Source organism: Cynocephalus volans, chromosome 6 (genome assembly GCF_027409185.1).
Source record: "Cynocephalus volans isolate mCynVol1 chromosome 6, mCynVol1.pri, whole genome shotgun sequence".
NCBI lineage: Eukaryota > Metazoa > Chordata > Mammalia > Dermoptera > Cynocephalidae > Cynocephalus > Cynocephalus volans.
The window spans coordinates 158,572,161-158,598,308 of NC_084465.1; the positions used below are offsets into that span (position 1 = coordinate 158,572,161).

Below are 26,148 nucleotides of genomic sequence, written 5' to 3' on the forward strand. Positions count from 1 at the left end.
CAGCCCCTCCTTGGCTGTCCTATTTGTCCCATATAAAGTAGGAATGAGACAAAGAGAAAATGAGTGAATAAACGACTGAGATATATTATAAATGACCTACTTTTGAATTATGGGCCAATATCTTCCATGTCTTGGTATCAGACTTTCATAGTTACACCTAAAATTTTTAGATGTAACAACAGGAAATGCTATTGTAATTACTTTTTACTATTATAATTTTATGTACAACTTACTGCCATAAAAGTTAAATACCAATTGCTGTTTACTTTTTACCAGAATCCACAATATCAACTTTTCTAGTTTTAGACAAAGCAGGCCCACATAGCCATTTTACTTCCTGGCAAATCTCATGTAACCTCCTGGCTGCCTTCCCCAAAAGAACTGCCATGAGAGCATTTCTGCCTTCCCTCCCCCTCCACCTCTTCTGGACTTCCTCTCTGACCCTACCCACTATCATACAGAGCAATACTTCAGGACTGAGTGCTAGACCAATCTTTACTGGGAGATAGAATATCATGATGTAACTAAAACCTAATCTGAAATCTTTTAGTAGTTCGACAGGACTCAGAACTCACCTCTGTTTTTTCTTGAATAAGAATTTTATCTGATGTAGGAACTGGATATGGTTTCAAGGGAGCCTTTACAGTGGCAAGTATGAATTCAGTGTGGCTTTCAATAACATTATTCAGATACATTCCTTCTGACTTTGCTTTATAATAAACTGTTATTTCATCAGTTGGAACCAGATTGCACTGAAAGCACATATAGAAAATTTAAAAAGAGAAGCACATTTTATTAATCAAAACCAAGTTGCTGTTGAACAAGGGCTGACTTGTTCATCCTTCCTTGGGAGATCTGTGAGACTCACTGCTCTGCAATATATGATCTGCTTTATGTCCTCCTCCCCACTCTTTGGAGATAGGGCATGTGTCTTTTCCTAGCACAATCAGTACCTATGAATGTTGAAACAAAGATATATCTGAGAACCCACTCAAAAAGCTCACAACAGAGAAAGACCTCACAAGTATCCACCCCCCACCCCCCCCGGCAAGTTGCCTGTTGGAGTGGCCTCCTCAAACCTGAACCACAGGTTTCAGACACCCGGCCTGGGAAGGAGGACATCGGGGAGCTAGATGTCAATGCTCTCCTTGGGGTAAGAGCTTCCTGATTCTCTCACCTGGTGGGGACTTGGCAGCCCCTCTACTCTCCAGCTAATGTGCTCTGTGCACCTTCCCCAGTTCACTAATGAGGAAAATCCACCCCACGTTGTCCAGACCCAGAAATCTCTGCCCTGAGCTCGGAGCTCTTCCACAATGACTACACCTCTATCCTTCTTCAGAGACACTCATTGTCATCTCTGATCACCTTCTGCATCAGTCAGAAGAGCTATCCATCCAAAAGATGGTTTTGTAGAAGCCCAAGGGAACTGAAAAAGACTGGGAAGGGGTACAAGTTGGCTGAAAGCTCCTGGTCAGAGAAACATGAAAAGCTGTATTCAGCTTGGGAGTGAGTAAGTAGAAGGAAAGGGGCCTGTCTTCCCTATAGAATACAATCTGAATGGACTGTAGATTAGTGAATCACTACCATTAATTAATCACTATGGTTTATATTACTTGTCTCTCTTGTCCTTCCCAACAACTAAAACAAAAAACCGAAACAGCAGCTTGTTCTTAATCTGACAAACTACCTTTTTGCGAAGTTTCTGGATGCGATTGATGACTTCTCGAGCCATTCCTTCATCCACCATGGACTGGTCAGGGGTGATGTCTAAGAGAACCAAAGCCTGAGGAATGAATAGTGTACACTATCACAACCAAATAAGAAAAAATGCAGCAAAAAGATATTTAAAACTAAATTCTGAGAAGTCTATAATACAGCACTGAGCAAAGGAAATAAAATTAACCTCTTTATCATTCAGGTATTTCTTTGTAACCAGCTTGTCTTCCACCTCTGGAGAAAGGTGCAGCTTTTTCTTCTTTTGTTGTGTGCTGCTCATGGGAAATGCCCTGAGACCCGCCTTCCACGAGTCCCTCACGTGACTCTGCTTTTTGGCCACCAAATAAATAGTGTCAATTCTTCTAATCAACAAGACCAACAATCATGAAGCCCCTGGAGCAGCACAACTTTTTATACCACAAATGAGTGGATCAAAGGCCTCAAAGCATCTGACGCCACGTTATTTTCTTGCACTATGACCCTTCTCATGTTTTGTCAGCAGGACTTAATACACAAATTCTAAAATGGACAATACTTTTTATATGACTCAGTTTAAACTGCCATCTTTTTGCCAATCTTATTTACTTTTCTATTTCTTCTGCAGGTTGTTGATTATGATGTAGTAATAATGAAACCACCACTTCTACTATAAAGCACATTATAGAGTGAAAGGTACTCTACAAAAACCTTGTAATTAGGCACCATTTATCTTTAGGAAACTCAGAGAAATTAACAAGCTTGCCTCACTTCACAAAAGCGCAGGAGGTACAACTGGAAATGGATGATAAGCTCAAAATTTCAGTCAGAGGAGGGGCACCACATCCCACTACATTATGTAAGCTGTGTTAAGACACTCTACAGTGTGGATGACTTTTCAGGCCCTAACATGTGCTGTGACCAGAAAGGACTGACCATTCTCTTGTCTACAAACTTCTTCACTAAGGAATGCACCTTTACCTCCTTGTCACTGTCTGCCCACGTGGAGTTCTTACACATCTAACTTAAGTCCGTGTAAAGGCTTGAGAAGGTTGCCTTCCTTTTATGGAGGTGCTGCCCACCCTCCTCCTGTACATAGCATGTTAAACAGAGGGACTATACCCCAACCCTACATGGGAGATCTTACAACCATGCTGCTTGGTGAAGTCTGGTCAGGACTGGAGAGAAATACTGTTCCATTGTGACAAAAAAAAGTCAGTACTGACCCCCAAATCCGAAACAGCCTATATATTCCCTTCAAGGAGTGCTGCTTGACCACCCCCACTTCTACTCCAGTCTTTACATAGGGGGACTTCTTATTTTCACCAGAAAACTCATCAGGAAGAATATTAAGAACTGGCTTACTTTTCTGTGTCCATGACTGACTCGTTCTTTGAAGGGTTTGTTTATGCAGAACCCAAAATTTAGGACTATTACCCATGTAGAAATTACAGAATGCTTATTTATGTATTCATTAAACAAATGTGTATGTTAAGGTCATACCATAAAAAAAGTTTAATAAAGCCAATCTAAAACAAATAGCTGGTTTATTTTACCCTGAGACACACTGTCAACATTGTCAGAAAGGCATAGGTAAAATATTTCCTCCTTTTATGTTCTCCTCTCTTGGTAAAGAAATGTTCTAGGGAACAGAAAAATACCTGAGCATCTGAGTGTGCTTCAAACTGGGTAGTCCCACCTGTGGCCTGATCAAAGGTGTACATGAGGCGGATGTCTTCTTCATGCAATTCGTGGCCTTCCACAACAATGGTCCCTGGTGGAGAAGCACATGCAGTTAGTCAGTCCTTCCTCATCTTCCAATCACCTGCTATCAGTATATTGTGTCCCTTTTTGATGAAAATTTGAGAACAGCAGAGCTGTAAAGGCTTCAAGAGCTCACTTCCTCCTGACTCATGTCACTAGTATAGATAAGGAGTAGTGTATTTCCCTTAGACTACACCATATTGCCTTGAAGACAGTTAAGTCACCACCACCATCTACTGCTCTATATAAACTCCCAGGTCCAAAGACATGCCAAAGAGATAGCACATAGCTGCATGATGTAATGGAAAAAATACAGTCTTTAGCGTGCAATCAGACTTAGGTCCACCACTCACTGGCTATATGACCTGGTGTTCCACTATCTGCTGAGCAGGGTGTGGTGAGGGTGAGATGAGATGGACACTGTGATGTGCCTGTCCATCGTGTCTATGCAGGAGAGGCAGAGAGTGTGAGGACAGCTGCTGAGGGCAACATCCCATCCTCAGGGAAGACCACTGTGGTCACTTCTAATTCCCTTCTTGGGCTTTGAGCACTAGGCTGTCGTTTTTACTTTATGTCAAATACTGAACTATTTTGCTTTTTGTCAGTGCAGAAAAATTCATCCAGCAATTATTGTTTAGAAACTTCAGGCTTTTAGTTTCAAATAAGGCTTATTTTGGGAACTTTTGATGTTTTGGCTCTCTGGTAAAACAACTTAGATTTGTGACTTGAACGTTGATCAAACAACATTTTGCTAATTTAATATTTGGAGTTGAATTAGTAATAAATCAAGTATTAGGTGCTAACTTATGCTTTATTCTGTCTAAAAATCTGAGGAATCTTTACCCCAATTTCCATAACCACTCATGATTCCTGAGTCCTTAAATCTTTCTTCTCTTAACACGTTCCAGCTTCAACATCAGAGCCCTAATAATAAATACCGTGCATTCCAGAACAGCTGTAGGATGTCAAGCAGCCACACTCAGAGCAAATATGATTTTAATCATGGCAAGCTGGAATTTCTGGTCACCCTGAAATGCTCCCTAGAAGGGTAGAAAGCAGCCAAATTCCCTTTCCTAACCCCATATTGGTTAGACCCCCTGTCACATGTTCTCATATTACCCTATACTTTTCCTTATCAAAACCACAATTATTTCTGAAAACCTTCAATGTTTGTCAGCATGAGAGTAAGGGCAAAGTCTGTCTTATTCAACTGTGTACTGGATATCAAAAAATATCTGCTGAATTAAAGAATCCAGTCTTGCCCAAATAAGAGATCGAGATATGGGTTTTAGGTATTTTAGAAAAACTGTGATAAGTATTGACCCATTTCTTCTTAGCAAGAAGCTCTCAACCTCAATGCTAACTCCCTTTCCTCAAAAAATACTGTAATCTTTTCTTTCATTTATTTTATAGTCTTCATTTTGACACCTGCAAGTCTTCTTTTCTCTCCACAAGCAACACATGAACACTCTGAGGGGAACACCGGTTGCCTGGTCATGAAGCTTCAGGGAGTTCTGCTCTTTCTCAACAGGAGGGCAGATTTTCTAGGCCCACATTAGCATTTGTGGAATTCGCTGATAACCTAAGGTCCATTCTTCTAATTTAGTAATTTCTATCTAGCTGCTTTCTAGCCTAAAGGAATTAATTTTGCAAAAATATTTACTGTAATATTTATAACATTAAAAGCCTGGAAACAAACTAAAGCACCAACGATAAAATGGTTAAAAACATTATCAAGTATCCACATGAAGAAAAATCATACAGCTATTAAAACAGCATTTCAAAAAATATAAATACATAAAATGTTTGTAATATAAACTGGAAATGCAAAATAAAAGTGAATAAAAATTTAAAAAAATAACATAAGATATAAAATATATAAAAGTGAAAAGTGAGAAATTCAAAATTATAATGTCATCTCCATTTTGTAAAGCTGTACATTATGTGACTAAATACGTAACTGGAGGGAAGTAAACCAGAACCTAACCAGCACATGTGAAGCTGCATATTCAACAACAGAGAGCAGGCACTCAGTCTATGTTACATGAATGGGTGGTGGGTTAGAGGTCATTTTTATTTTCTTTCTAAATCATCAGAATTATTTATAATAAACATTTTTATGAACAGGAAAGAAAAATTTTTATTTAAGAAAAAGATGAGATAGTAAAAGTCAAACAGGAGCCTAAACACAAATCACCCCTCAGCCTGAGGACATGAATGGTGCCCTGTCTTAGCAGACACCCACCACTCTTCTGGAACTGCTCCAGCTCCTCACTGCTCAACTGCTTGATGGACATCATCACCGCTTTAAAGGCTCCCTTCAGACGTTTCCCCAGGACCATGTGATCCGGTTCTGCCCTTAGCCGAATACCATACTTGTTTTTATCTGTAGACAGTGTAACTTTTCGAACATTCAATTCCTATAGGTTGTGTATAAGAGGAAACAAAAACGAGAGAAATTTAAAAACACATGTCCACACAAAAACATATATACACAAATGTCCATAGCAGCACTATTCATTACAGCCCCAAAGTAGAAACAACCCCAATGTCCATCAACTGTGAATGGATAAACAAAATGTGATCAATCCAAGCAATGGATTGGATTAAAATGGAGTAAAACACTGATACATGCTACAACATGAATGAAACATGAAAACATGCCAAGTGAAATAAGCCAAACGCAAAAGATCACAAACTGTATGATTCCACTTATATGAAATGTCCAGAGTAGGAAAATCCAGATAGAAAATAAGATTTGTGGTTGCCAGGAAATGGTTGGATCCTGAGAAAATGAAACATGAATGCTAATGGATACTGAGTTTCTTTTGGGGATGATGAAAATGTTCTAAAATTGTAGTGATGGGTGCACAACTTTATAAAGATACTTAAAAACCATTGCTTTATATGGTGTGAAACAAATGCTTCTTGTCAAGATCAATCGAGACAGACGAGCATAACTGAAATTAGAAATACAAACTTAATCTTTCAGGGGTGACCTTTGCTCATGTAATTTCAGAGCACCACAAGGTTAACTATCAATTAATCACAAGAATCAGTTAATCATAACATTTCATGCCTCCATCATGTTAGTTAAGGATTACTAATGCAGAAAGGAATGTTGATGGTATAGTAGGAGACATCATGAGACTACATAGTTTAGTAAATAATAGGGACACATTGCCATTATATTTAACTGTATTAATCAATCTCATTGTAAGTGGCTAAGACATTTTGTTTTTTTAAAAACTCTATTTTTATGCATATCTACAGGCATTAATTTCACAGTTTATAAATCTAACTTTTTGGTTTCTAATATTTGTCTGGATTTCTGAAGCAATTCAAGACAAAATATAGAAATCAATATTTCTTCAATAATATATTTAAGTATTACCTGTGAAAAGAATAAAAAATTAAATTCAAAATATATTTGATGTTTAAATACAAAGGAATAAAGCTTTTGGGGAAGGACAATTGACACTACAGTTTAAACTTTTGATCCCAAAACTCCACTTCTGGAATCTATCCAACAACCATATGCTGATACAGAAACAAAGATACACATGCACTTTTTGCTTGTAATCAGAAACCTGAATTTCCAGCAGAAGAGTAATTAAATAGATTATGAAGCGGCCAGGAAGTGAACACTATGCAGCTGTTAAAAAGATATACTATACTATATAAAAGCAAGTTAAAGACTACACACAACCCTGTGTATGCACAAATAAACCCAAACTGCATGTATATACATGTGTGTACATATATATGTACATATATATGTATACATGTGTAAAAATCCTAGGAACATCCTTAAGAGGGGAAATGAGACTTCAGGGACAGACAGGGTTGAGGGGCTCCCCTTCTACTGGGCACACATTATGTTGGTGCTTCAATTGTTTACAACGAACTGTGGGGTCACTTGTCACTTGTATACTTTGAAGGAACAACATTTTCTTGTTAATTATCAAAAAGTACTTCGAGGGCTGGCCCGTGGCTCACTCGGGAGAGTGTGGTGCTGAGAACACCAAGGCCACGGGTTCAGATCCTATATTGGGATGGCTGGTTGGCTCACTAGCTGAGCATAGTCCTGGGGGTTGAGATCCCCCTACCGGTCATCCTTTAAAAAAAAAAGTACTTTGAGGAAGAAAAGTGGATGACAGTAATACATGAAAGGTCAAGAAATTCATTTAACCTGAAATACCTTTTAGAGAATTACAATTATATTGTAAAAATTCATGATGGTTCTAAGCAAAATGTAAAATATCATGGATGGTTAAACTTTTTATTTATATACTGATATATAAAAGAAAAAGAATAAATTATATACTCAAAGTGTATTCATTGGAGAATATTCATCAAAATAATCTTCTAGAGGAAAAAGTCTGTTTGGACCCTAAGGAAACAAATCATCTACCTTACCTCCATGATATACTTCTCCAAAGACTTGATATCTTTAAGAGATTCTGGATCTTGATGGATAACCACAATTTCTTTCAAAGGATACTAGGAGGAAAAGGGAGGGGAAAGTTCACTAATCAGTCAGTTCTCTAAACTGCAGAAAAATGGAATGTAAATGTTTATCTGATTCTCAAGCTCCAGACTAGTCAAGCTGAACTAGTACTAAGTCACTCATGTCCTTACTGCAGGAAAAAAACCCAAACTTATGCCATTGCTGGAAGCTCTCTATGTTAAAGAAAACATCCCAAAGACATAATTATTTAGGTCTGTACCACGTAAAATACAAATAAAATTTCAAACCTTTATTGGAATAGTTTTGCGGTCTCGAATCACTCGCCCAAGTTCAATCACAGACTGCATTCTAGATACTGCACTCTCAGTTTTCTTGTCAATCAATTCCTCTCTGATTGGTAGAGGTAGGAATGAGAAAGAGATTTGATTTAAAAGGAGAAAATCCAAAGCAATAGTCATGCTTGAGGAACAGTGTCAGGTTAGAGATGAAATGGCGTGGCCAGGCCTCCCAGTGAGGCCCCTGGGGAAGGACAGCACCCGTGCCTGCTTCTCAGAGCCCAGCAGCTCCCCAAGGTGCCCCCACACTGAGCATCCCTCCTGCCATGTATTGAAGTGGGCCCGTCCTGCAGCCTGAGGAGAAGCTCACATCAGCTCAGGAGGGAGGCAGGCCACGAGGGGCTGGACAGGGAAGTGTCTGCTCTTCCCTATTCTTCTCCAGGAGCTGGGGCCCCTGCATGCTCTGGGGACTACCCTTCCATGGCCCAGGGTGGTGTATCAGTATCTGATTCCTACCGAACATGGGGTAGCATGAGGTAGTGGATGCTGTGTGTGTCCTTGTCCTGGACAGAAGCAGGATCAAGCAGCATCTTCAGGTTCTGGTACATCAGCTCAGTGAGGAAAGGGGTATAGGGGGCCTGCAGGAGGACAGAGGACACCAAGTCACCTTTATGTGGCCACCACCAACTGATCTCATCTACACTAAAACAACAACTACACATTTTAGAGAATGACACAGTAATATGCACAGAAATGGGCATGACGTTCCTGAATATGCCCTAGGGAAGAGAAAGGACCTCCTATCTGTGAAGTACAGCAGCAGGGCCACAGCCAGAAGGACCCAAAGCATTTACAGGCTTCTGGAGCCTCTTTGCACAAAATAAAAACAGGAGCCCCTGACCACATACCAGCTACAAAAATACGAAAAGAGGACTGAATGTCCCAAACCCCAGAAACTTCATCAGTAACCTGGGGGAAACACCATCTGCTTCACAGGATGAGGGTGAATGAGGTCCGGCACAGTAGGCAACAGGTGCAGGACCTGTACAAAGCAGGTTTTCCTTTGGTGAATGTTAAGAAAATAAATATAAGGCTATAAAATTATACTGAAATAGCAGAAACAAGATATAGAAAATTAAAGCTGGAGCTTTTTTGCTTGTTATTATAACTGGTAGGAACATGTTTTCAACAATTACTTGCACATTTTCCTCTCAATACTAACTTAAAATATTGTTTGCGAACCTCCCCATTACAACAATTATGGCAATCCACATTAAGACAAGGTATGTCTTACCTCAAACTGTAGATCCTTGGTCTAGATCCAAGGACCTTGACCTGTACTGAACTGCCATTGATTGTAAGAAAGAATCTAGTATTTCTTAGACCTTACTTGACATATATTAGCAAAGAAGATTTCTAAAAAGGAACTAGAGATATAAGCTATTGTAAAACTTTTATTTCTGGTGGAATAAATACAGAATAGACATAAAGGAAGGATGCTGCAGCAAGAGGGTACCACATGCAGCCCACAGGCCAAAGCATTCTATAGAGGGCCAACATCTTACCATAAGTCTGCACAGAGAAAGCAGAACACTAAACAAGGTTTCCAGGGCCATAATGCAATCCTCCATCCCATTTTCACCCTGATGAATAAAAAAGCAACATAAACATTAAAATGACGAAAATAAGTGTTTATCACAGAAACAAATAAGGAGTTTATTAAAAAGAGGCAACCCAGAGAGCATGCAGCATACAGACAGGACACAGGGCAGAGCAAGAAGAAATGGCCATAAGCACAGGCTGTCTGGGGTGGTGCCATCACAGTGGCCCTGCAGATGAGTGCAGGAGCCAGGACCAGGATGTGCGAAAATCGCCCCCCTAACACCACCGCACCTGAGGCCCAGTGGATGGGGAACGGCTCTGTAATTGGGAGATGAAACTGACTGTGGAACCTGAAGGCTGAAGGTAGAATGGATTCACATGCAACAGAGAGAAGCGGTTGCTAACAGAACATTTTAAAGTAACTTTAGGTAAGAATTTCTTATTTTAAAAAAAGTATAAGACTGGCCGGTTAGCTCAGTTAGTTAGAGCGTGGTGTTATAACACCAAGGTCAAGGGTTTGGATCCCCATACTGGCCAGCTGCTCGTGTCCTCCCCCCGAAAAGTATACACAAAGGTACTTCGAAAAGTTCACATGAAGATTCATATCATCTTTTAATTCTACTTTTCCATGAACTTTTTGGAAGAATCCTTGTACTGTTTGCATTTAAAAAAATCATGATACTAATTTATAGTAGGAAAAATGTAAAGATGATTTAAAAAACTTCAACCATAATTATTAGTGATAACCACTGTAAACATTTCAGTATATGTCCTTCTAGATATATGTGTGTATACACATATGTATGAGAGTACTTTGAAAAGTTCATGGAAAGATTCGTATTATCTTTTTATTCTTCCATGAACTTTTTGAAGTACCCTTGTATATTAACTCAATTAGTCCTCACAAAAACTTGAAAACTTGGGTACAATTTTACCAAGGAAACTGCAGCACCAAAAAGGGAGATCACTTTACCAAGATCACTCAGCCAATAACTGCCAGGATTTGAAGGCAGGCAATCTGGCTTCACAGTGTGGACACATCAATATACATAGTTGAGTACTTTAGCTCTAAACTTAATACACTTTTTGCTTTTCCCAACAGCAGTCTGCACTTACCTTTAATCTTCTGCGGTTCATTCTGACATACCAATTGGTCAGAACATCCACAAACTTGACCAGGCGAGGCACCACAGTGTAAAGCCTGTAAGCTAAAAAAGTAAGACAAGTCAATCAGGCGGCAAGTCTGCACCAAGCCTCTGGGGTGGTGGAGGGCTGAATACCAAGTAGCCCCTTTCACCCAAGGGCCTCCACTTGTTAAGGAGACAAGAACAAAAATAAACACAGCAGTCAAGGTGTGTAGGAGTGTACTCTGTGAACCACATGTGAACTCCCATTGGTCAGTGAGAAAAACTGAAACCCCAGTAAGCATGGCTCAGAGTCCAAGGCTGCCACCACACAACTCCTAGAAACATGTTCACGTGGAGTAGTGCAATACAACAGCACTGATGGAGTTTGGATGTGTTGTCCCTGCCAAAACTCATGTGGAAATTTGATCCCCAATGAGGCAGTGCTGGAAACTGATTCAGTCATGGGGGCGGATCTCTCATGAATGGATTAATAATTCTGTTATAGCAATATAAAACGGACTAATACAAGTACCATCCAAAGCCCAGCTTTTTTCCATTGTAGTACACTGTACCTGAACTAAAAGACAAACAAACAAAAAGCTTGACTTAGATGATAAGAGGCATAGAATAGCCAGTGGTTCTCAGCCAGGGCAATTCCGGCCAGCAGGAGACACTTGGCAATGCCCGGAGAGAATTTTGGTTGTCACAGTTTAGGGGGCGAGGGTTGCTACTGGTATCTAATTGGTGGACCAGGGATTGCTGCTCAACCTCTTACAATGCACAACACAGTCCCCACAACAAAGAATGATCCGGCCCAAGCTGTCAATAGTACCACTATTGAGAAACTCTGGCATAGGCTATGAATAAAATAGAACAAGCTTTCTAATGTTAAAAATGGAGGAAAGAAATCTAAAGAAGGTAATGAAAGAGTGAAGAGTCTTGAGGAATTAGAATAGAACAAGCTTTCTAAAGGTTAAAAATGAAGGAAAGAAATCTAAAGAAGGTAATGAAAGAGTGAAGAGTCTTGAGGAATTAGAAGGATTTGAAGTGTCCCCTAGGGAACTCAGAGGGTAAATGGAAAAGGGCATTTAGCCAATCTTATTTGAGGCAAGGGTTATTTTAAGAATTCTCATTCACCTCCCCTTTAACTAATAGTCTACACATACAAACACATGCCTCCACCAAAACCAAAATGAATCAAGACTAAAAGTTATAAACATACACAGTTTATACTGAGTTCAGTAAGTGTTAATGAGGCTCTTGGTCTAAGCTAATGAGGTGAGAAGTTGCAAAGGGCAGAGCTACTCTCTTCTGAGGTTCACAAAGACCAGAACCCAGGTGCTGGAGGAAGAGGCCCAGGCCAGTCATAAGCTGGTCACCTGTTCCTAGACAGGTGATTTCAGTGACTGAGGCCTATTCTGTCAAGAAGGAAGACAGTCTAAATTATTTCTAGGGTTCACTACACTTTTCCCCTTCTAGGAAGCTCAAGTTTCCTGTGCTCAGGTTTCAACTCATAGAGTAGAAGAGCCCCACATACAATGGACATGGGATATATGAGATAGCAGCTCCTGCTGAGGTCATTGCTAGTCACTGCAAATTCCCCAAGGATGCCTCCCCACCCAGTAAGGCCTCAGGCCCACACTGCTGATGAGGGAGCTGGTGCATGAAACCGACAGTCTGGCCGAGCTGGGACCTGAACTGAGGAATCTGGGTCTAGAGTCGGACTCTGACTACGCCTGGCCTATTGCACACAGCTCTCATCATGCAACAGACTGGGGAGACTGGGCACCTGCAGAGTCTCCAGACCCGGCTTCACGGGAGGAGTCGCAGCTGGTGCCTAAAGATGGCAGGGGCCTGGGCAACAATCCCACCACATTTCCCACTCACTCCTATCACTCAGGAGAGAAAGTGGACACAGCTGTGAGAGTGTCCCAGGAGAGAGCAGGAGCTCCTGGTGCTGCCCTTCCCAGGGTAGGAATCAGCCCCACACTCATTTACGTTTTCATTTATGTCAACTTGACCAGCAGCCTGACAGTTAGGATCCATATTCATGTTTAAAAGGCTGAACAAGTCCTTCAGGGCAACTGATGAACAGTCCTTTAGTGTGAAGTGTAGCAACACTCCAGGGAGAGCTACATACCGGTGACCAGACTAATGCTGCCCTTGCCCAACAGCACCCTGTCCTCCTCCTCTGCTGCCCTCTTTCCCAGGTCATCTCATGTGTCCTAGTCAATGGTTATGTCCATCTCAAACCTTAAGGAAGCCAACACAATCTACTATCCCAAACTTCTAAAACCAAACCCATTGTTGTTAGGTAACAGAAATATGGGGAAACATCTACTTCATGATTGCTTTTCTGAACTTTCTAATTCTTCCAGAATGGACAGGGACTAGTTATTTAATAATGAAAACAGAAAAGGATAAATAAAAAATGTATTACTAACAAGTACTACTTATTACCTGCTGTCAGCTACTTTATGTAAATCATCTCTATTTAAGCCTAACAGTAACTCTACCAGGCATTCTGCAGATAAAGAAATTGAGGCTCACAGATTTAAGGCAACCCTCCAGATAGGGAAGAAGTGGTAGAATGGAGTTTTGAATCCGTGGCTGTCCAACTCCAAAGCCTGTGCTCTTGTGTGGAGGGGTGAGGAGACCTGAATGCTGCACAGAGATAGAATTCCCCATGGCCTACAAACAAACACACTTCTACAATTAACAAGCCTTAACAAAACTATTTGAGAGGATGAAGGAAATAATTATCAATTATTCTGTATCTCTCAAAATTTTCTCTATATAAATTTCCTGTTTATAAAGAGAAACAGTTAAATATCAAAAGGGCCATTATAAAGAGAATACATAGTCCTTATTCCTGGGAGGATAGCCCAAGAGAGACTCACCTGCCATCTCGGTCTCAAAGAACCCAACAAGTGACTGCATGAAGGACAGGATCCACCGGTCTGTAATGTTGGGGCTTTCTCTAACCGTGTTCTCGTTGTAGAGGAATTCCACTTCTTCCTCCTATGAACGATTTAACATCACATAAACTGAAAGAAGTAGCAAAAAACCAAAAACCCCAGACTCTGCTGGCAATATAAATTTTTGATTCTCAGCAATATTTTTAAAATAAGCATTAACTTGGAACATTAAGTCCTTGATTAATTATATATATATATATATATATATATTTTTTTGTGACCGGTAAGGGGACCGTAACCCTTGGCTTGGCGTCGCCCGCACTGCGCTCAGCCAGTGAGCGCACCGGCCAGTCCTATATAGGATCTGAACCCGCGGCCTCAGCGCTCCCAGTGCGTGGCACTCTCCCGAGTGAGCCACAGAGTCGGCCCCTTGTTTAAATATATTTTTGAGTGAAATGAAGAGAATTTAGGAAAAATTACTTCTCTGTCATCAAAGAGTAATTATGAATTGAGAGACAGTCTAAAATCTTGTTAGATGCAGGGTTTAGTTACTTTAATCCTAAGGAAGGAAGGACAGTAAAGCTGTCTAGGATTGAATGATTGTACACAAACTGAAATTAATTTCTATGCTGAAGCTGTTCATTTTACCTAGAATGCTCTAGTCTACCTTCCTTTTGCTTTGCAAAATTATCCTTGATCCTAAAGGCCCATTTCACCTATCCCTGCTCTGCAAACAGCATTTACTGCCCACTGTGGTTCTCAGATAGCACCTTCACCAAGCTGGCAGGGCAATGGGAATGCAACTCTTCCCCTGGGTTAAAGAACCTGATACAGTCTCCATCTTGCTGCTATGCCCAGACAGGCCCCAGCTGTGGTTAGGTGTAATCCAGCCTGTATTCCTGAGTCCCACACCAGTGGAGGCTTAAAGAGTGCACTGCCTAAGGACTATCGGCCCTACCTGGCACAGAGCCACATGTAGAAGTGGCAGGATTGAAAAAGAGAAGAATAACACTGGTAGACTGAAGAAGATGCCTCCCTTTCTCAATTCCCAGGGAAAAGTCCACCTTGGTAGGGTCAGTTGAACACTCCATGTCCTCATTAGCAGAACAGGTCAAGCCCAGAGGTGGCAGAAATGAGTGACTTGCCTGCTGGGTTGGGGAAGAGCAGAACTCAGCTCTCCCACCAGTGCCTGGGACTGCTCGAGCAGGAATAAAGTCATATGTTTATTCAATAGTAACTTACTAGCAATTCTACTTGTGAGATGCTGGAGATAAGAAGATTAGCAGTATTGGGGCCCTGACCCAAAACTTGGTCTTGAAGTGCATAAAGCAACAAATGCAGTGAAGGTGATGGGCCCTGACAGTGGTCAATTGGGGGACAGGGGAAGTGGCCCCAGAGCAAGGGCTTCTTAAGATGGGACTACTGAATGAACAGGTAACTGCTCTGAGGGGCATCGCAACTGTTATTTTTGATCCTAACAACCCATTGAGAACTGCTGTCACTTTCAGAGGCTCAGCCTAAATGCCACCCCACAGAGTAGCCTTCCCTGCCCATCCACCTCAAGTAGTCAGCCCCTGCCTCTGTGACTCTGCTCTCCACCAGGTACTCATGGTCTGACAGCAGCTGTCTACTGTCTCCCAATTCCCCACCCCACTGGCTCCATGAAGAGAGGGGCATCTTACTCAACACATGCTCCTGGCATAGCTTGGGGCCTCAGACACCTGTTGCACCTCCCTATACGGCCTCCCTATGGCTCTGGATTCCCCCCACTCCCCAGCACTGGGCAGCAGAGAACAGTCGTCTTAGGTTTTGCATGGAGATAACATGGAGGCACTTCAGGCACCCCCACAGCCCACCATGGTCCACACCTTCTGGAGCCGCAGGATGTTCTGGATGAAGAAGCGATACGCATTGTACCATGGGAGCAGCACATCCTTAAGGACATCCCGCACACCCTCCTCCTTAAAGCGGAGGTTTTCTGCCCTCACCACAGGGGAGTTAATCAGATATAATCTGGAAGAGAGAGAAAAATTACACAGAAGATGTATATAGAGAGTAAACCAAATGTTACTACTTGATATATTGAGAGGGCAAGATTAAAATTATATTTTTCTACACACAAGGGGGAAATTATAAATACTCTTCAAATGGTCAATTTAAAACTCACAAAGCTCTTACTTTGTGTAAGAGATATAGCTACCTATAAATGAATGCATGTAACCCCACACCAAAATAAGGCACTGCACCAGCATAGAAGCGCTTCTTACGCCAGTCTCACCGCAGGGTCAAGGGCAGCATGCCAGCAGCAAAAGGAAGGCAGCCAGGTCCTCCTCAAGAGCTGCTTCCTCCTTCCCACAGGCACTGCCTGCACCCCACTGTGTGTGGACACGGGGGTTCATGAGAAGCCACAGAGTGCAAGTCTAAACATCCTATGGGGCAGCCCCCATCACAAAGAACTGCCCAGTCCAAAGGCCAACAGTGCCAAAGGCAGGTCTAACTGAGAGTGTTGTGACAGCCCCACTAACCACTCCTGGGTAACACAGGTACTGTTTGAAGGCACTCAGTAACAGCATGGGCATGGGCCTTGTGTCCTTGTCAGTGGACACTGAACAAGACCTTTAGGTCCCTTTCAACTTGAACACTGTGTGATATCATGATTATGACTATTTCAAGCAATGGCTGAAATTTCCTCTCAAAGCTTTCCAATTATTAGTTTCTTATTTGCTCTAGCATAAATATATCTCATATGACTCTGCAAGTGCCAAATTAAAATAAATTATGAAAGAATTCTAATACCAACAAGAGAGGGAGCCTGGAGATAAAGGCAGCCAGCAACCAGGCTGGGGAGGACTTGGATGAGATCCAGCATAGGTTCTCTTCCTCAAATGACCTCCAGGTTTGAACATGTCTTTATTATTTAGGAAACTATATTTGGGATTTAAAATCAACAACCATACAATGTAACATTAATGTCTCCATATAACAGATACATTTTAAAAAGCCTAATTATAAATCAATTTAGGAAATGTGATTAACAGGAAGACGAATGCTTACATAAAAACAACCGGTACACACTAAGTAGAGAACTGGTTTGTACCTGAGGGCATCAGCACCATATTTATGGATGATGGAAACCGGATCTGGATAATTCTTCTTTCGTTTGCTCATTTTTTGGCCATCACTTGTCAAACAAAAGGGAGATGCCAATTAAGTCAACATTACAGTCGATCTTTATATATGGATATAGATTAGTTGCAAATAGGAATACATAAAGGCAAATGGGAAGGAGACACAAGATATAAGCTAGTGTTAAAGAAGAACATAGTTTTGTTAACATTTGTAAACTTTTTGAATGTCACAGTAAGTCCACAGGGAAGCTTCAGGGTAGGCTAAAGCAGGAAGATACCTCAGCATTTATTCCAGAGAAATGAAAACTTACATTTACATAAAAACCTGTAAACGAATGTTCATAGCAGCTTTATTCACAATCATCAAGCACTGGAAGCAACCCAGATGTCCTTCAAGAGGTGGGTGGTTAAACAAACTGTGTATACCCACACTGTGGATGACTACTCGGCAATGAAAAGGAATGAACTACTGATATGTGCAACAGATGAATTCTCCAGGGAATTATGTTGACTGAAAAACAGCCAATCTCCCCAAACTAGACACCGTATGATCTATTTATATAACATTCTTGAAATGACAAAACCACAGAGATGAAGAAAAGATTAGTGGTTGCCAGGGACTAGGGATGAGGGTAGAAGAGAAGGAGGGGTGGGTGTAGTTATAAAAAGGGCAACAGGAGGCATCCTTGTGGTGCTGAAACCATTCAGTACCTTGACTATGCTGGTCGATACAGAAACCTGCACACGGGATGAAATTGTATACAAGTAAATACACACAGGCAAATGAGTATACGTAAAACTAGGGAAATTTGAATTAGATAGATGGACAATGTCCGGTTGTGATATTATATGGTAGTTTTGCAAAATGTGAAAATGGGCAAAGTATACAAAGGATCTCTATTATTTTTCACAACTGCATGCAAATCTACAATGATCTCAATAAAAATTCCAATTAAAAAAAACCCCAGCGGATTGTAGAGCCAGACTGTCTGTGTTTAAAACTTGAATTTACCACTCATTTGCTGGCAAGTTACTTTAATTTTTCTGTACCTAAAATTCCTCAAACATCAAAAAGGGATAATTATAGGACCCAATTCAAATGGATCTGAGGATTACATGAGTTAAGATATATAAATATGCACAACAGGGCCTGGCAAAGAATAAGAATGCACCAAATGTTAGATTTGTTAAATATCATCCTCTTCACATGGCACATGACTCAGGGTATCTGTGTTGGTAAATGTTTTATTTTTATTCTTAATGACTAAAGGTAATGCAAGCAAAGGAAAAAATGAGATTCCCCTCTAATACTAAAAAGTGGGAAATAATACTCAGTAGGAGGAAGAGTTTTCGGGGAGGGGAGAACAGGATCTGGTGGCGAAGCACCCAGGACGAGCCTGATGTGGCTCTCACTAGCTCTGGTCCTGGCAGGTGAGGTCTTCAGATCCCTCATATGTTAAAAAGATGACAAAAAAGACCCACACTAAAGGACTGATGTACAGATTAAATAAGATCTACAAGCAAAAATGCTTCCTAAAATGCTAAGTACTCATAAGTATTATTTGACCAGTAGTAATATCACTAGTAGCATTAAACTGCTAACAGTAACAGTCTAAAAGGCCCCCCCTTCCTCCTTCATCAGGCTTAGCTCTCGCGCACTCCTCTTTGAGAAACAGTGGAGATTTGTGAAGACACAATGTTGAGGATGGAGATGTAGACAGGACAGGAGTTTCAATGAAAAGGAACAGCAGCAAGAAGCAGCAAGTTTAAGACTAGAAGGGAAAAAAGAGCAGGATCAGAGCTGGAATCTAGTGTTCCCAAATTCCTCTATTCGGAAATAAAACATGGTTAGGTCCAACCAGAGAGTGTCTCCTTCTGGGTACAAGAGCAAAGGGTATCGGAACTGGAACTAGTCACTACAGAGAAGTACACCTGCCTTGCCAGGACGAGCCCATTCACAATCACGTTCTTGAAAGGTGGTTTTCCAAAGAGAGCTGTGGCCAGCACCAGCAGGGTGTAAAACCTGAAAAAATCAACTGTTCAGTAAAAAGAGAAAAAGGAGTCCAAGCACACAAAAAAAACACACTCTGTATCTGCTTACTGAACTGAATTCCTATTTTTGATAAGTTATATTTCTTGATAATTACTTAGAGCAATGGTTCTCAATCCTGGTCACATGTTAATATCCTTTGGGGATTGTTGAAAATAACTGACACACCAGACTCACCACAGACCCATCACATTAGCGCTTCTGATTTGAAAATATAAAACTTGCTTTATTTAAACTAAATAAATGTCTGGAGTGATGTCCTGACTCTTCCTCTCCTACCAGGACACCCAGCAATCTGAGGAACACCGCTCTCCTCTCAGAAGACAATGTGCAGCCATAAGGCAGCATTTGGGCAACCTCCGAGGACCACCTGGAAGCGCCTGGCCGAAATGAAGGACATTTGTCACTTTTTGCACAAGATCAGACAGCATGATGACAAAAGATACAAAAAGCACTCTCATCCAAAAATCAAAAGGTAGACAACAGGAACATAAAAATGCTTTTATAGTCAGATACTATGCAACTCATTAATGTGCTAGCTAGCTTTCACTAAAATAACTCTTATCACATCCTTCTGCTGTCCTGGGGATGACACTCTCCTACCACCCTGACCTGGTGCTTCACTCCAAGAACATCAGGGGACATGAACTGATGAGGAGGAGACCAGACTCCATGCTTAACCTAAATGCCTGTCCAGACTTCCCTCCCAGTTCCAATAAGGGTTGGGAGGGCCTCTGATGCCCAGGAGAGGCAGCCCAGGCCTGAGGGAAGGGGAAGGGTGACCACAGGATATAGGAATGATATAGGACCCATAAGAGGACTGTTAACAGCTGCTAGACTTCACCACTCCTCAGATGAACAAGCTCATGGGTAAATCATCAGGCCCTCCTTAGAAACAGAAATATGTTCCTTATTGCTATTCCTATAGATAAATAAATTAGAATCTGAAAATAGTACACCTCAGAATATTAAGGCTTGAATTCAATGATTACCACAGGCTGTAAAAGCAGAAAATGACACCAACAATTCCTTAAACACATCCCTGTAGAAACATTACTAATAAATGTATAATTAGAACCTGGGCCAGCAAAACTTATCCATGAGAAAAAGGTTACCGACTCACACTTTTCCAATTAAGAGGATGAGCATACTGCTTTAAATAAGGTACCAAACAAAATTAATGCCATAATCCTTTCTCCATATATACATATTTTTAAAATCTGTATTTTTCAGAATGTTAGTTTACAAGATACTCAACATCTGAGCAGATTTCCAACTATCCCCCAAATTTCTAGCACCTAATCTATTGTCTTTATGTAAATATTCATTCAACATCCGAATAAATATTTGTAGTAAAGAAGCTAAGAACACATATTGTTTTGTATCACTTAAACTTCTAATTTAACACATATAGTCCAAAATGTCAGTGAAATAACTTAAATTGTAGAAGTACAGCCCTACTGTAGTGAGAGACGCCCATCAAAAGGCACTTAATGCCCATTCTCAGCCGTAAGGGCACAGGGCAGGAACAAAGCCCTGTGCTTTGGCCTATTGGCCACAGTCTCTCCAGCACCCAGTAGATAAATGGTAGGCACTCAGTAAAATACTCACTAAATAAAATAAAAATCAATAAAATGCTTGACAAAGGAACAAGGGGGCATACCATCCTCTGGTTTGGTCAATGCCTTCAGCAATGAAGTCTGCAGGAAAAGTGTCTTCAAACTCCCTCTTACTTTCAAATGGATAATGAACCTGAGCATAAGGCATGCTGCCACTCTCGAACCAGCAGTCAAACACTTCAGAGATGCGGTGCAACGACCCCTTCCCACAGCGTGAAGGGATGGTCAGGTGGTCAATGCTAACAAACAGAAAAACAGCCATTTCTATTAATTTTAAGCACAACAGAACTTGCAGTTTAATTGCCAATAGGAAACATAGAGTCCTGACAAGATACTATAAGCATTTGCAAACAGAAATGTCTGCAGGACACAGAGCAGGTCCCAAAGACTTCCAGATAGCACGATGAGTCTTTAATCTGTTATGCATCAAAGCCACCCAATATTTCACCCAAGGACAAAGGCCACATTACCTCAATATGACATGAGTCATCAACAAAGCAATTCAGCAAACTAGTGATCTCCAGTGTATCTGCTACAGAGACCACATCTTCACAGAAGGATGATAAGATTGAAGTGATGCAAACATTTGGAAACTGACCTCTCTCTGTGGAGATCTGAGATCTTTGCTCCTGACAGCTCTTCAAGTTCTGCCACTGACCCAATGCATACTACCTGCCAAAAACAAGGTGAAAAACAGGAGCTCCTTAGAGCCACAGAGATCACACTGAGTTAACATACGTAGCGGACATGTTTAGTTTTAGAAACCTTTGATTTTCTCTAAAGGCTCATTAACATACCAATCTGGGCTGAAGGTGGCTTACACCTCATGGAAGACACAGGTCAGTCTCTGAAAAGGTGAGTGCAGACTTTGCTACTTTGTAACCCACCTCTATATCAGAGGGAGTCCCCTACCTGGAGAGGATTTCAAACATTTGTTGCCATCATTTCAACAGTTATTTCTTGAGGGTATACTCTCTGTAAATCTTTGCCAAAATAACCCGTGCAATGCCTTAGACTACTGCTCTAAGGCATCCTTAGTTTCTTCCTATCATCTGAATCTGGCTCCTTAATCTGGAATCTTCCCAAGACAAAGGTGGAACTAAATTATTGTGCTTGGACCAGATCAAAATAATCAGACTAAATCACAAGATGTTAGGATTATGCCCGTGTAAGGAGCTGAGAGATGATGCTAGTTGGGGCATTCAGAATGGAGGCCGTTTTGACAGGATCCTCTGTGGGTTTTCACCCAGGGGGCTTTTGCTACCCAGTGAACACCCATGGCCTCTTTCTCTGCTCTTCCTGTTCAGTCCTGAAAAGTCTTCTGTTCCAGCTACTTCACAGTTGTCTTTCAGGTCCCTACAAGAGATTTACTAAGGTCCCCTGGGCACTGTGGCTCATCACTGCTATAATGCTGTCAGCATTGGACAGAAGGCTCTGTCACGGAAATATATCAATCTCTCTATACATATATACATGACATGAGTTTAGAAGGTAAAGGTCTGCAATGCTTTGGTAAATTCTTTCTCAAGTTTTCCTTTTTCATCATCTGTAAGGTCAGTTTAACACCTTAAGTTAATACTATGATAATGCAAGGAGAAAAAAAGAGATCAGAGCGAGTCAAGAAAAAAAACTTATTGTGTAGATTTCCCAAAGAAAAATATAAACTGTGTTTCTAAAAACTGTATTTAATTAAAGTAAAGTAAAAATAAATAAAAAGCCTTAAAAACATTCTTATTTTATGTTATGATTCTTGGAAGGAATAAAGAAAAAAAAAAAACAACAACAAAAAACAGATGAAATAAGATAGGGATGAAGAAAAAATAAACCATATTCTTTTATAGCATATTAGGCGGCATGAACAAAATGCTTCAGCAAAAATCAGCACAAGGAAACACAAGCCCCACCTCACCTCTTCCAGGTCATCACTGACCCACAGTGGGATGGGGGTGCCCCAGTATCTGTTTCTGGAAATTGCCCAGTCACGTGCATCTTTCAGCCAATTTCCAAATCGCTTTTCTCGCACAAACTCTGGAACCCTGCAATAAACAGACCAGATAACCAATCATGAAAGATAATTAACGAGTCAGACCTGTAAACTGTATCCACGGAAGCTTTGAATAATGCTTTTTGCACCAAACATTCTGGAAACGCTGAACTCGCTGCTAGAACGGCTTCTAAAGGGACAGCACCAGCACATGCAACAATTTGTGCTGATATTGACGCCCTGCATCAAAGAGAAAACCCCACAGCACACACGCTTCCCACAACCTCTCCTCCAACTGGGGATTACCACAGACCTCTTACTAGTCACCTCGAACCAGCCAACCTTGTCCACTCAACTCTGTTCTTCAGTCATTCACGTGGTAATGGTTTTACTGAAACTCAGCAGCATGGGCTCCAAAAGGGTCAGGTGACTGGTTGCTGCTCTGCAGCCCTCTCCAATCTCCACTTTGGTCATCCCTGGCCATGCACTTTTGGCTCCAGCAATGAGGCAATTTCCCTAAAATGTGGCCTCTCACCATACTGCCAATGCCTGGGCCTTCCCTGTGCTGTGCGGCCCTCCTTCCCTTTACCTTCTCTTCCATTCCCCTGACTCCCAGTGCTCCTACTGCCTCTGACTGAAGAATGGCTCCTTATCCCTGGAGGATCAGCTTTGCAGGACTCCCTCCCAAGCACAAGGCTGAGTCAGGACACCCCAAGGCTCCCAGATACCCTCTTTGAGCCTTGGGCACTGCAGTTACTGTCCTGTATTATAAAGACCAGTTTATACGTCTTCACCCCCTCATCGCTATCTTACTAAGATTCTACACTTAGTATCTTATACATTATGTGAACTAATGAGTATACTAGTTACAAAAATGGAAAAGCTGCTTTCTGAGAAGCCAGTATCACTTTGCTAGGAAATATGAGGATGTCGCTGTTTATAGCCATTTCCTTTACTGCCCTGAGATTCTCCCCATTCTCCCAAACTCAAATGCAATTTTTTAGTCTAGTTGGGTCCTTACGGGAAGTAAGAAGTACTTATTACCTGCTAAAATTCTCAGTGAAAAAGCGTTCTTCGGAAATATAGATTCAAGCCTTGCTTCATTTTGCAGGCAGAGGCTGAAGTGACACCTTTTGGGCTATCACCTGAGGGTCAGTCATCAGCTGGGGAGAGCAAAGGCTTCTGTGCCTAGGTGTTATCCATGAAGCCAAGTGCATGAGACATCACTGACTCCAGTACCAACAGTAGTAAGTATGAATGGCTTTTGCAGGTACATCCAAAAATAATGTTCATCCTAAAAATGACTATTATTTAAGGCTAGAAGACTTTGAGATTGCAGCAAGATTTTTTCCAAAGTCATTCCATCCTGTAAATCAAATAAATTGCAGTTGACAAAGGATAGTATGAAGAGACAAATCTCACTGCTCACCAGTAGCACAGGTCATTGTTCTTCAGTAGCTGGTCCACCATGTGCTCCACTCGCACAAACCAACTGGGCACTGCTTTGTAAATAAGGGGAGTGTCTGACCTAGGAAGCAGAAACACAGACGCAGCTGGTCAGACAGACACACAGGCACCTGGGGGGTAAGACTGACTTTTAGTCCCTTACTGACAGCACCACCACCTACTTGGCCTTCTGCTAATATTAATTTTTATTACAAATACAAACATCTAAGTCTTCAAAATTGTTCACTTCCCTCCATGATATGAAGAAAGGCAAAAGCTAATAAAAAAAACAAGACTAGGAAGAAAAATATAGTTCTGCCGGTGACAACTGTCAAGGAAATGATGTCAGCTTCAGCATGGAAGAGGAAATGTGGTAACTGAATATGATACCATTGGACATTCCATTTTTACCCACATCTTTACAGCACGGTCTTATATGAAAACTTGATATCCCATTAAGTTTATCAAATTCTATTACAAAATGTTAGAGATGTTCCTCATTCTAAAAAATGTGGCTCCAACACAATACAGATTTATACATGTCTATTTTTCTCACACAACTCCTGAGAAAAGAGACAACTTTATAAAACGCTCCTAAACATGAAATAAGAAGGCAGTTTCCAAACACTAACTGTAAAGGTACAAATGAGATAGACACCACAAATACAAAGCTCTAGCTATAATACAGTCTTTATTTATTCTCACCTCCAGCAGAAAGGGTAGCTGTGAGTGAAGGTGCCGGCAACAAGAAGTCGGCCTTGTTCCTTCAAGATCCGGATGATATTTTTGTCAGCATCCTGTTGAAAAAATTAAAACTTAGCCACCAAAACACCCTACAATACTTAGTAACAATATACTATTAAAATCTGGTATTTTGTCATGAATAAAAGGCACAACTAACAAATGTATTATTAAAAAATACTCTGTCCATTTTTTAGTCACTGTATATAACCTTAAGTACTTTTTAAGAACATTCTATAATATTTGAGGTAGTGAAGTTTCAATCAAAAATGATTACCCCAATGTCACAAAGCTGCTTCATGAGATACAAATCAGACTCCTACCCGTACACATGCTTCATCTACAGATACTAGGCCCTCTGAATGTAGCTAATAATATCTATCTATCTTTGCTGATTTTATGTGCTGAAACAAAATGAAATGAAAAGAACTTCACGGATGAATTATAATACGATTATAAATGATGAGGAAGATTTATAAGGAGTTGCATTAATTTTCCCACTGGAAAAAAAAAAAAAGAAAAAGAAAAACTGATTGATGAATGAAATACAATGGAACCGACACCCTTCTGCGTCAAGCACATTACAGACCTTCACATATTGTCCCGAGAAATGTGTCACTTCTGCTGTGAAGCAGCCTGAAGAATCCACAGGGCAAACAGGAAGTGAGTCTTTCTGAATAATGTTGTAGTCCACACAGACCCGATAATCATCCTGGAAAAAGGCAAAGGGGGGAAGGAGAGCAAAGAACAAAGCAGCCTAAATATGGGTATGGGGAAGAAGGTAAGCATGAGGTGACAGATTTATAAGGAAATTTTTCAATATTCTGATACACATGCAATCAACATCACCCTCTTAACTCAAGCACCCATTCCGAGAATCAGAGCCTCTGAGCTGAATAGAAGACCATCCTGCCCAGTTTTCCCAACCACTTTTTCATAGACCCCCACATACAGTAGAGTATCCACTAAGAAGAAACACACTAATATTTTAAAACTGAATAAAATTTGATTTGTAACAGCAGCACACATGTACATCTGCAAAATGAAAAGTACATATAGGTGTAAGGCATGAAGCCTGATGTATTCATGGACTTCCATCCTGTCAAGAAATACCACAAAGGATGGCAACACTGATCTAAATCCAAAGCATGCACTTTACAAATAAGTAAACTGGGCTTCAGGGGGCACAGCTCACTAGGTTACACCATGATGCTTCAGGACTATATTTTGAAGAGTGTTAATGACAATTAGAGCAAACGCTTACAAAGCTCTACATCAGACAGTGCTGTGAGCACTTTACCAAATCAGTTCATTTAACCCTCACAATGAGC

At 40.9% G+C, this 26,148-nt stretch overlaps 1 protein-coding gene across 2 annotated transcripts in view; it reads right to left on the reverse strand.

Annotated features, from left to right (window-relative positions):
• Positions 1-26,148, reverse strand: part of IARS1 (isoleucyl-tRNA synthetase 1) — an 80,656-nt gene that overhangs the window by 25,383 nt on the left and 29,125 nt on the right. For both annotated transcript variants that reach the window (XM_063099099.1, XM_063099100.1), the window contains exons 11-29: positions 25,407-25,529; positions 24,782-24,873; positions 24,060-24,158; positions 22,556-22,682; positions 21,245-21,318; positions 20,691-20,885; positions 18,914-19,000; positions 16,947-17,030; positions 15,718-15,862; positions 13,832-13,952; positions 10,921-11,012; positions 9,768-9,845; positions 8,719-8,840; positions 8,215-8,317; positions 7,876-7,959; positions 5,702-5,876; positions 3,354-3,466; positions 1,688-1,783; positions 576-752 (exon numbers count right to left, since the gene is read on the reverse strand). In XM_063099099.1, the coding sequence (XP_062955169.1) occupies positions 576-752; positions 1,688-1,783; positions 3,354-3,466; positions 5,702-5,876; positions 7,876-7,959; positions 8,215-8,317; positions 8,719-8,840; positions 9,768-9,845; positions 10,921-11,012; positions 13,832-13,952; positions 15,718-15,862; positions 16,947-17,030; positions 18,914-19,000; positions 20,691-20,885; positions 21,245-21,318; positions 22,556-22,682; positions 24,060-24,158; positions 24,782-24,873; positions 25,407-25,529 (2,187 nt within the window). The remainder of the gene's footprint in view (positions 1-575; positions 753-1,687; positions 1,784-3,353; positions 3,467-5,701; positions 5,877-7,875; positions 7,960-8,214; positions 8,318-8,718; positions 8,841-9,767; positions 9,846-10,920; positions 11,013-13,831; positions 13,953-15,717; positions 15,863-16,946; positions 17,031-18,913; positions 19,001-20,690; positions 20,886-21,244; positions 21,319-22,555; positions 22,683-24,059; positions 24,159-24,781; positions 24,874-25,406; positions 25,530-26,148) is intronic.